General features: G+C 34.6%; 1 protein-coding gene across 2 annotated transcripts in view; it reads right to left on the bottom strand.

Moving 5' to 3' along the window:
- CCNC (cyclin C) overlaps nucleotides 1-11,979 on the bottom strand; it is a 25,940-nt gene continuing 13,961 nt past the window's right edge. The window contains exons 6-12 of one of the 2 annotated variants that reach the window (XM_010834744.1): nucleotides 10,202-10,257; nucleotides 9,431-9,466; nucleotides 8,632-8,723; nucleotides 7,860-7,927; nucleotides 3,839-3,918; nucleotides 2,651-2,769; nucleotides 1-1,207 (exon numbers count right to left, since the gene is read on the bottom strand). In XM_010834744.1, the coding sequence (XP_010833046.1) occupies nucleotides 1,153-1,207; nucleotides 2,651-2,769; nucleotides 3,839-3,918; nucleotides 7,860-7,927; nucleotides 8,632-8,723; nucleotides 9,431-9,466; nucleotides 10,202-10,257 (506 nt within the window). In that variant the 3' untranslated portion in view covers nucleotides 1-1,152. The other variant, XM_010834745.1, reaches the window with a different exon arrangement.

Consider the following 11,979-nt stretch of genomic DNA (forward strand, 5'->3'; position numbering starts at 1 on the left):
TAGCTGGAGAATGTATTTTTATTCTTGTAGTTTTATACTAGGAAGTCAACATTTAATAATCCATTATTCACAACTGAATTATAAAAATTTTTAATCCTTAAATTGTACATCAATATCCTATGACTCCAAATTTTATCACTCTCCTTCAAGTCTGAAGAAAACGATCATGTAATTTAGTAACTTCTACAGACAGCAAAGTCCCACTGATATAACATTTAGTCTGAAATCCTACACTCAGATAAGAATTAAGAACAGCCAGTATCTAACTGGCCTGAAACCTGACTGTGTTCCTGGCTCAGGATTCCTGTAGTAAATCTGTAAGTCCACACTAAGACACAAAAATAAACTAGAGTGTGTACATCATATAAAAACTTCACAGTAAAAATAACAAAAATGTTACCAAATTTCAACCATATTACAGTTTTCATCCAATTAGCTTTCAAAATGCCTGATTAACTGAATTAAATGCACGTTTTTTAAATGTTTGCCCAGCATTTCAAAATGGTTATGGAGTATAACTTTTAAAATGTCAAAGTATGCTGTACATATTGCACTTTTCTGCTAGGCTGGGCTAGTATCCTCCATGGCAAGATACCAAAACTACTGAATAAAATACACTTTAAAATCATAGGTAATTGATTCATTTCCCTGAAATCATCATCATCACCAACACCTTCCAGGATTTTGTAAGATTTGATTCCTTAAATACAATTTTAAAGTTTAACTTAAGGAGGGAAAAAAAAAAAGACCCTCATATATTTGACTTATTTCCTTTTTTTGGTCATTCAGTGACCAAAGAGAATTTTAAACAAATTATGTTTCATGTTTTCTGGCTTAATAAAAAGTTAAAATTTCTATTATCCAAATTAAGAAAAATTATACTAATCAGAAGCTATTAATTTTCAAAAGTCTGTATGTCTGTCTGTAGGTCCTCTTAGAACCTTTCCAAACTTTCATAAACAATAGATTTTAATCAATTATGTATTAGAATCAAATTAGGTAAGGAAAACATTTTGCAAAAATAAAATCACTTCCCAATATGCTTGACAGAAACAAGCTATTCATTTTCATTTGTGTTCCACTGAAGACATTACTGAAATCTGTCCAATGGTTTATTTCCAACTGGTCCACTATGAAATTCTTCGGAATGTTTTAAGATTGGCTGTAGCTAGAGTTCTGACTTCCATTTGGACCCTGCTCTCCTTCACTGTTCAAGTGGGGAAGAAAGAGATTTTACACCAATTAAAAGACTCATTTTCAAAACCCTAGTAAGGCTACTAATTTTTAAAGTTATTCTTTGCTATAGGCTCTACAAAACAAAGACATTTCCAATCATAAGATACAGATGTGGAAAAATTAAAATCCAGAAGACTACATTTGGTTTTATGTTTTTATTCTTATGTAACTTGATGCCCTCATACATATAGCAAGCATTCTGGAAGTTAGTGTCCATACACACTCAAAAATTTAAATTAGGGTATTTTGTTGTCATTACAGGTATCACTCAACATAGAGATTCTTCTAGACAAATTTCCTATGAAATTAAATTATACATGGAAAATCTTATTCCTACTAATAATAAAAATCAAGAAGTGTTCTTCCAAAAAATCATTGTCCAAAAGCATAATAAAACCATACGTGAATACAGCAAACCTTTAAAAGTCAGAAAGAAATATGGTAATTTCCTGGAAAGCACTGAATATTTAAACACTGAAACTGAAAATACCAGTAACTGTGGCAATAGGATAACTGCCTTATCTTGTCCATCAGCATCTTGCAGCTTCAGGCCCTGTAACTAGTGAAGAATCACTCAGGGAATTTCTGCAAAAAATGCATCCAAAGGTAGCTGTTTGAATGGCTGCTTTAAACAGCTCCTTGTAAAAGTATTAATTTTTCCAAATGGTAACCTTAACATACCAGATCTACAAATCAATCTTAACGTTATATAACTTATTTATTTTTCTTGATAAATGATTAAGATGGGTAGTTTCCCTTCTGACCTTTTCCCCCTAAACGAAATGATCTGATGTACATTGACAGCTGAGAACCACTGAACGTAAATGAATAGATCCAGTTAAAAAACAATAAAACACATAAAAAACCCCACCACAACAAAAAAACCCTTTTAGCACAAGTAACTCATACTTAGCAAAATTATGTTATTATGTGCAATGGATCTCTGAGTCACTCGAAAGTCAAAATTATTTATCTTTACAGTATCAGATCAATCATCTAAGTTTTTGAAAAATGATACTGAACTTTATCAACAGGGTAACAGCCACTACTGGGGGGAAAAAAGATGGCACAGAGTGAAACTGACATGGAACTACTACAAAATTCTTTATCCCTGAATTTTAGATGGACTTGCCTATCTCTGTTCTGTTTAAACTTATGTAAGTATATAGCCATATGTTGAGGGATACCTGTAATAGACCTGCCATTATATCAAGAAAAGTTACTTAACAGATGATCAGATTAATGTATTTTTTAAAATGAGATGTCTTCAAAATATTAAGTCACAAAAAAACATGTATCATGAAGTTTTAGAAGACATTTTATAAAAACAAAATAGCATACTCTTATTAAAAATATGATAATGCCTATGATATATATAATTAAATAAAAGCAATAATTAAACTCTACAAAGTACCTGTTTGGAGGAGGTTTTGGTTTCGGCATCTTACTAAGAATAGTTGCCATCTCTTTTCTCTCATCAAAATTTTTCCATTGCTCATACAACTTTAAAATAACCCTGATTATTTCCAAAATCTAGAAGAAAATATTTGAAAAGTTCTCAGTGGCAATATCAAGCAACATTTGGTATATAAAGACCACACATCACATCCTAGACATCATTTAGGAAACAGTGAAAAGACAGTCTCTATCCTTCAGATTAGGTTAGTCAATCCCAGTAAATGTGAAAGCACATGTATGCTAGGTCTTATCCTTATCCATCTCTGCAGTTGGTTTCCTTCTATCTACTGATATCTTAAACCAAAACAAAACAGTGAGGTACGAGGAACAAAAGTCTAAATCATTAAAAAGAATACCACTATAGAGCATGTGTGTTCTCTGTCATATCCAATTCTTTACCACCCAATGGACTGTAACCTGCCAGGCTCCTATGTCCATGGGATTCTCCAAGCAAGCATACTGGAGTGGGTTGCCATTTCCTTCTCCAGGGGATCTTCCTGACCCAGGGATCGAACCAGTGTCTCCTGCATTGGCAGGCAGATTTCTTACTACTGAGCCACCTGGGAAGTGCTACCACTACAAAGTACACTCCTCTAAAATCATTGTTTCAAAAAATTTAATGAGAGGTAGTGCACAAAAGATTTTGATTCTCTACTAACTACTCTATACGTGAATTAAGGTACTCAAAAACCAGCAGCTACAAATCTATCAAGTCCAGTTTCCAAATTAGATCTTTTTTTTTTCCCCTGAGTAAATCTATCCCTGGACTGATTCTAGAACACTTCAGCAAAAAAAGGTAGAAAAAAGGGCAACAATCCAATGTCAGGAGATAGGTTGTGTTACTGGAGTTCAGAGTAGTATTACAGTAGTCACTAGGTAGCTTTTAAAACAATTTTGGCAATTAGAGACTGCTTTGCAACCTCTAAGTTTACCATTGTATGTAATCCTAAACTGAAGAGAAATATAACCTAAATGGTCAAAATCAATTCTTCTTGCCAACGTATTTCTTAACATTTTTTTTTTTAACCAAGAAGTACTCACTGCCTGGCTGACATCATGAAATTTTAGGCACATGGTAAATAAATACGACATTAACTTCAAAATGTTCAAGTTTATATTCAGTTAAGGGAATTCTAAAGATTACCTTCTCCATATCCACAGAAAGCTCAGCAAACCACTGTCTGGCATCTTTCTGCTGTACAACACAGGCTACATGCAGGCAAGCTGGAGAGAAAATGAGACACAAATTACATGTTTAATTGCACATGGAATTTATGGAGTCACAAAGATATTCATTCACTTATGTGTATTTTATTATATTCTTTTTAAAAATTATACAGATTCATATAATTTATGAATTATATGACCATCCCATCAATTTAATCTTACAGGGAGGAAAAATTACTGGGTGATATATATATAATTTTTTTTTTAAGGTTTTTGACATCTGCTCCTCATGGTGAGCATGAGATGAGCTAGTCATGGTGCAGTTGCCTTAAGGGTTAGGGCATGTCAGAGAGGAAAAAGTCCACTGAGAAAATTAGCACAGGGGAAGAATCCCTGAACAGCAGTACAAAGTAGTGGTCAAAATGCACCCAAAAGTCAGAGTGACAAAAAAACAAACCAGAAAAACCAGCCAATCTATGCAATGATAAATTTCAACTCTACTCTGTTTTGGTATTTCAATTAAAAGCAGTGTTGCTTCTGCTTTTTCAAGTCATTAGCATATGATCAAGTTAGGTGAAAACTGGGCATTCTATACAGAATTTAGTGTTGTAATCCAACAGAGCGGAAGAAAAAAAAATGTAATGAACTATAACAATGTATTTATATACATTACTTACAATACAAACTAACAAAGATAATGAAAGAGCCCAAGGATGACAATCTACATCTTAACTTTGCCTACTATAATTTTTCCCAAGCAGCCTGCCTACCCTGATCCCACAGGCTTATTAAATATTGTATTCCCTGGTCAGGGAATGTGACCATATGACTTTGTTAAGAGTGACATTCTAGGCAAAGAATAACTCAAATGTGAAACAACATACTGGTTGCCCCAAGTTAAACAAAGTTACAAAGTAGGGCTTGTCCAAGATGAACTGAAAGGCCAAAGGTCAGAATTATAAAAATAGGTAATAAAAATACAGTGGAAAATGCCATTTCAGGGCATACACAGAGTATACTAGGGACAGAGACATCCTAAACAAAGACTCAGGTGATTCAGGGAGTACGAAGTTGAGGGGCATGTCACTAAAGAGATGATATCTAAGCTGAGTTTTTACAAAAGGTAGAAGTGGAGCAGACAGTGACAGGTATATAAATGCTAAAACAAAGCTATAGATTTTATCCAGAAATTGGGATCAAACTACCAACATCCACTGGATCATCGAAAAAGCAAGAGAGTTCTAGAAAAACATCTATTTCTGCTTTATTGACTATGCCAAAGCCTTTGACTGTGTGGATCACAACAAACTGTGGAAAATTCTGAAAGAAATGGGAATACCAGACCACCTGAACTGCCTCTTGAGAAACCTATATGCAGGTCAGGAAGCAACAGTTAGAACTGGACAAGGAACAACAGACTGGTTCCGAATAGGGAAAAGAGTACATCAAGGCTGTATACTGTCACCCTGCTTACTGAACTTATATGCAGAGTACATCATGAGAAACACTGGGCTGGATGAAGCACAAGCTGGAATCAAATTTGTCAGGAGAAATATCAATAACCTCAGATATGCAGATGATACCACCCTTATGGCAGAAAGTGAAGAACTAAAGAACCTCTTGATGAAAGTGAAAAGAGGAGAGTGAAAAAGTTGGCTTAAAACAACATTCAGAAAACTAAGATCATGGCATCTGGTCCCATCACTTCATGGCAAATAGATGGGAAAACAGTAGAAACAATGACAGACTTTATATTTTTGGGCTCCAAAATCACTGCAGATGGTGACTGCAGCCATGAAATTAAAAGATACTTGCTCCTTGGAAGAAAAGTTATGACCAACCTAGACAGCATATTAATAAGCAGACATTACTTTGACAACAAAGGTCCGTCTAGTCAAAGCTATGGTTTTTCCAGTAGTCATGTATGGATGAGAGTTGGGTCTACAAAGAAAGCTGAGCACTGAAGAACTGATGCTTTTAAACTGTGGTGTTGGAGAAGACTCTTGAGAGTCCCTTGGACTGCAAGGAGATCCAACCAGTCCATCCTAAAGGAAATCAGTCCTGAATATTCATTGGAAGGACTGATGATGAAGCTGAAACTCCAATACTTTGGCCACCTGATGCAAAGAACTGACTCATTCGAAAAGACTCTGATGCTGGGAAAGATTGAGGGCAGGAGGAGAAGGGGATGACAGAGGATGAGATGATTGGATGGCATCACCAACTCAATGGACATGAATTCGAGTAAACTCTGGGAGTTGGCAATCGACAGGCAGGGCTGGCGTGCTACAGTCCATGGGGTCGCAAAGAGTCAGACACAACTAAGCGACTGAACTGAATTGAACTAGGAGAAGCACTTAAAGATTTAATTGGGGCACAAATTCTGCATTTTAAAAAGTTCTTTCCAGCTCAGATTCTAAATCTCAGCACTACTGACATTATGAACTGGACAATTCTTTAAGACTGCACTATGCAGTGCAGGATGCTTAGCGGCATCCCTGGCTTCTATTCACTAGAAGCCAGGAGCATCCCACCCCAGCTGTCATGACCAAAACCATCTCCAGACACTGCCACACATCCTGTGGGGAGAAACATCATCCCTGGTTGAGAACCTCTAGCCCTGCTCAAGTGTGGAGGACAGACTGGCTCACGAGAACAGGGATGCTGGAAGCCAATTAGTCAGGAAGGAGATAGCTATAATAATCTGGATAAAAATGAGAAGATAGCTATGAGATTACTAAAGAGAGATACAACAGGTGTTGGTTACCAGCTAGAAGTAGGTTATCAAGGGAGATAAAAGAGCCTAACTACTGGGTTTCCAACTAACTAGTCCTATTCATCAACATAACAAAGACATTTAAAAGTATATTTTGGAGCAAACTGTTGAGTTCCGTCCTAATTAAGAGTCTGAGGGCCAGTGAGATGCCAAAGGAAGCTATCCAAAAGGCACAGATTGATATAAAGACCAGTTCAGGAGCACATCTTGGTTGAATAAAGAAATTTAAATGTTTCAACACATAGAGACAGCAGAATCGATGAGCCTGCCAGGGGAAGAACAAAAACAGCATGGATGACAGAGATGTGGCACACAGCCTTCCTACCCATGCAGATCTCAGCATTCCTCCCCACTGAACCCAGATGCCACTTCAGAATCCTTCCAAACACAGGACTCCAGCGAGCCTCCAGTACTATAAAAGTATAACCTATTTGCCATCCCTCATGTAAGAAGGCTGAGAAACATAAACATTAAAGGGGTAACTGAATACAGAGAAACCAATGAAAATAAGTCTGAACTGGTAAAAGAATACGGAGGAAATCAAGAAGACAAGAGTTATGGAAATGAAGACAGAAAGGAAACAGAAACTAACAAGTGCCTAATATATGGCAGGCATTATTTAAAAGAAAGCTTAATTCCTGTAACAAATTTATACAGAGTTTTAGTACCGCCCACATTTTATAATTAAGGAAACAAACTCAAAAAGGGTTAGGTAATTTTCCCACAAATGTAAATTAAAGGAAGTTTAAACCTAAAACCATCTGTTCTATTAGTAATTCATGACAGTACTGCCTTTCACAGATAAAACTGACAGAATAGTGGCTATCTTTCCCTCCAGCAAGGCACTAAGGACCACAAAAGGCTCCTTTATTTGACCTCTGAGGACTTAACTGGGCTCAGGAAATGAAAGACTTAATTTTATATAAATATCAACTAATGTTAAAAGTCTTAATTCCAAACTTCTCTGCCAAAAAACTCAGATACTGGTTAAAATTATTTTAAGCGATTAAAAAAAAAAACTTACCAAAAAAGGGGGGTGGGGGGGAAATAATCCTGATTTGTGACAGTTGCAGTTCATATTATTGAAAGTTCACATGCAAGGAATAGTCTATTACTTCAAGGAACATAAAAACATAAAGCACAATAGGGTGAAATTTCTTTTAGGATGAGCTAAATAGGTTTATAATAATTTAGCTAATAAAGATACACCACATTTACATACCTAAAGCTATCATGAAAGGAGGATACAGTAGGCAAAGATCCGTTCTGTAGGTATCATTCACTATCCTCCTATAGAAATGTAAATCATGTTATTACTGAAAGCAGAACTACTTCATATGATTGTACATTTCCCTCCAGAGAGGGCCAGATTTTCCCTATCTGTATATATTTATATCTCTTTTATATTACTTTAACAGACATAAAGGTGAAAACATCAAAGGAAAAAGATGGATACATGAATGTGACAATAAGCCAATTTATTGAATAAAATTACAGCTAAATATATTTAAATTTTTAAAACTTCATAATAAATTTTAATATAAGAAAGTTTTTTCTAAAATTAGAAAATCAGTTAGGAAACTAGAAATTATACAAAATATTAATATGTATGCTGAATACCACCCAAAATATTCTGATTAAAGATAACATTTTTAAATTTATTTTACTGAAGTATAGTTGAAATCAGTGTTCATTTCTGCTTACAGCACAGTGATTCAGTTATACATTCCATTATTGTTTAAAGATAAAATCTTAATTTTCATGTAAACTGTTTTTCATAAGAATCAAATTTTAATGGAAATATCCATCAAATAGATCTTTATCATTTTAGCATTTATTCCCATATAGTTATTAAAATTCAATAAGCAGATATTTCACTGAACATAAAATATCTTGGGGCACTGTTTACTTTAAAAATGCTAAACTTCATATTTAATTGTCAACCTTCCTAACTAATAACATGTCACACTATGAATAACTTCTGTTCTAATTACCATGCAAGGGGAAGCAACATGTCTTCTTGGCCCATGTCCTGCACATACTGGAGCAAAGGTCTATAAGGATGATACACTATCAAGCAACAATCCTAGAAACAGTTTAAAAAATGTGTATGTATAAAAACAGATTTATTATAGCACAAAAACCTTATCATTACCCAACTGATTTTTAATTGTATATTTCAAAATGTATTTTTTTCTATTTTTAATAGTGTATTTCAAAATGTATTTTTTTTCTAACTCATGCTTGCTTCCCTCTTGTTCTCTTAAGCAAGCAGCATGGCAGCCCTAAACTCTACTGTAACAGTGAAGGCAGTGCTCTCTCTGGAATATACCTTGGTAAATCGGTTGGCAGTCAGTCAGCATCCATTCCCTTAGAGACTCAAAGTGTCACATCTGCAACACACTGAAACCTCTTATTAGCCTATAAATCCGTAATTCCCAACTGGTGGAGCAGAATTCTGCCAAAGACATAATCTATCTTTAAATAATCCCACACATATACACAAATTGTGCAAATAATTTACAGTGGTTTACTGTCCTGACTGGTTTGATTGTAATCCTATTATAGTTACTATAGAACAGAAAACACTTCCCATCCTAAGTAAGATATACAATTTTACAGGCTTCCAAGAGCATACAGGTGATGATGCCACTACAAACTATGGTTTACCATCACATATTACTCGGATGGTTTTAAAATGCACCTCCCTACAATTATTTCTTTAAATTTATGACTTCACTAAATTTTAAAGTAAGTTTTACTCTATTAACCATAAGGAAGAAATATACTTACCATTAATTCTAAAAGATAGAATTCACATTCTAATACCTGTTTTAAAAAGATTATAAATGTCAACATGAAAGCAAATTAAATTGAGTCTACTTAGGTTAACATAAGAATATATAGCTATTTATCAAAAGTTCTAAAATGTTTTTAAATCAAGAAAACAACAGCTTATGTCAAAATGAACGTATGCTATAAAAAATTACTTTTTACACAATGCATGCAACTGTGATTATGAGACATTTTAATTCTTGTAAGGAAAAGCCCGTCTCATATAAGCATTCTTATTACTTGTTTTTATTTAAAATATCCTGTATAAACTTCAGATTTTACAATACACTTTCCACTCAACAAATGCAAAAACACAATTATCTCCACTTAAATATCATTCTTGTTACAAATCAATAATAGAAGAGTACTAAAATGAAACAAAAATACAATTTAAAGAGAAAAAAAAAAAACCCTTGCAAGGTGGAAAAAGAATATGTCTATTAAAATGGCAATAGAAATTCATCTTTTCCAGAGCGCCCCTGACATCAGTATTATTAAAAAAGCTCCCAATGTGATTTAATGGGCACCCAAGGTTAATAACCACAGCTATAAATTATTTTTTTTTATGATAGAAGCAGGTTACCTTTAATTTAGAAATAAAGTCCACATTCTTGTACAATTTTAAATTGCCATTTCTAGGAGACTATTCAGTTTATTTTAATATAAAATGGAGATATAGTTTATATACACAGCTTTGACAAGTAGTTTTATTTTATACAATATACTTACATGGTTCATCTTATAAGGAAATTCCTTTGGAAAGGCATATGAAAATCTAGTTTTCACTGAGAAAACAAACAAAAAAACTTAAACTGAGAAAATGGGGAGATCATTAACACAAACTTTTTTAATACAGTGTAAAATATTCATGGTAAAGCTAAATCATTTTTAGTAAGAACTCTTGAGGAAGCTTAGAGATGAAGATTTTTCTTCCTTTCTCAGGCAATGGGAAAGACTGAGTGGAAGAAAGCTCTAGGACCCCATCCAAATTACAATTAGAGAGTTTCAATGATATATTTAATATATTAAGACAGGATTCTGCTGCTTAAAAAATACAGGAAATGGGAAAAAAATCAATGGCTTTTATCATTTCTAAAATCTGTTCAGCTCTAGAATGGTATTGCTTTATTCTTTAGTAATTTAGCTTAAAAGGAACACGGGTTATATATGTGTTTACAAGTATCTATCTATTTGTAAATATATACAGTTGACCTTGGGCTTCCCTGGTGGTTCAGACGGTAAAGAATCTGCCTGCAATGTGGGAGACATGGGTTTAATCCCTGAATTGGGAAGATCCCTTGGAGGAGGGCCCTGGAGAATCCTCATGGACAGAGGAGCCTGGTGGGCTACAGTCCATGGAGTCACAAAGAGTTGGATACAACTGAGCAACTAAGCAAAGCACAGCTGATCCTTGAACAACACAGATATGAACTGTGTCTACACATACATGGATTTTCCCAATAAGTAAGTACTATATGAGCCAAAGTTCTATATGCAGATTTCTCAACTTAGCAGAGTTGGTGTCCCGATCCCCTGTGTTATTCAAGGTAAACTATATATATAAATATTAGAAGGATAATACAACCAAAAAATGTTAACAGTGGTTATCTCTGAATTTAAGGGTTTTTACTGATCTGAACATTCTAAACATTTTATAATATGTGTTTTTTTTATCAAATGATACATTTTAATAAAATCATGAATATACATGCAAAGGGCTCTAGGATTTTCTTCAAAACTACACACACACATACACACAGTTACTACTTAGTCACCAAAAAAGTACAAATGAAAACACTGTTAATCAATCCTCTTATCTCCTCAAAAAAGGTAGGAATTGAGTATTCTAACAGCTCATTTAGATAGGTAACATCTGTCAAGATTTGAAATCTTAAACCACTTAAACTTGACATTAGGAACTGTCTACTTAACCTTTCCATTCCTCTCCTTTTAGTTATTAGTAACTTAAAAATGATCACCTATTAAAGTTTCTAAGATTTATAAATCTCCCTCTGCTTTTTTTGTTTTTAAATAAATTTTTTGGCCAGGCTGCATGCCATGTGGAATCGTACTTCCCTGACCAGGGACTGAACCTGGGCCCCAGCAGTGAAAGCTCCAAGTCCTAACCACTGGTCCTCCAGGAAACTCCTGGTGGCTTTTGAATTATGATAAAATATACATTACATAAAATTTATCATCTTTAACTCTTTTTAAGTATATAGTTCAGTAGTATTAATTACATTTGCAATAGTGTATGGGCTTCCCCAGTGGCGCTAGTGGTAAAGAAATGTCTCCCAGGACCAGAGACATAAGGGACAAGGGTTCAATCCCTGGGTTGGGAAGATCCCCTGGAGGACATGGCAACCCACTCCAGTATTCTTGCCTAGAGAATCCCACGGACAGAGGAACCTGGCAGGCTACAGTCAACAGAGTCACAAAGAGTTGGACATGACTGAAGTGACTGAGCATGCATGCAGGTACACTTCATCTCCAAAATTCTTTCTCCT

Source organism: Bison bison, unplaced genomic scaffold, assembly GCF_000754665.1.
Source record: "Bison bison bison isolate TAMUID 2011002044 unplaced genomic scaffold, Bison_UMD1.0 scf7180017864035, whole genome shotgun sequence".
NCBI lineage: Eukaryota > Metazoa > Chordata > Mammalia > Artiodactyla > Bovidae > Bison > Bison bison.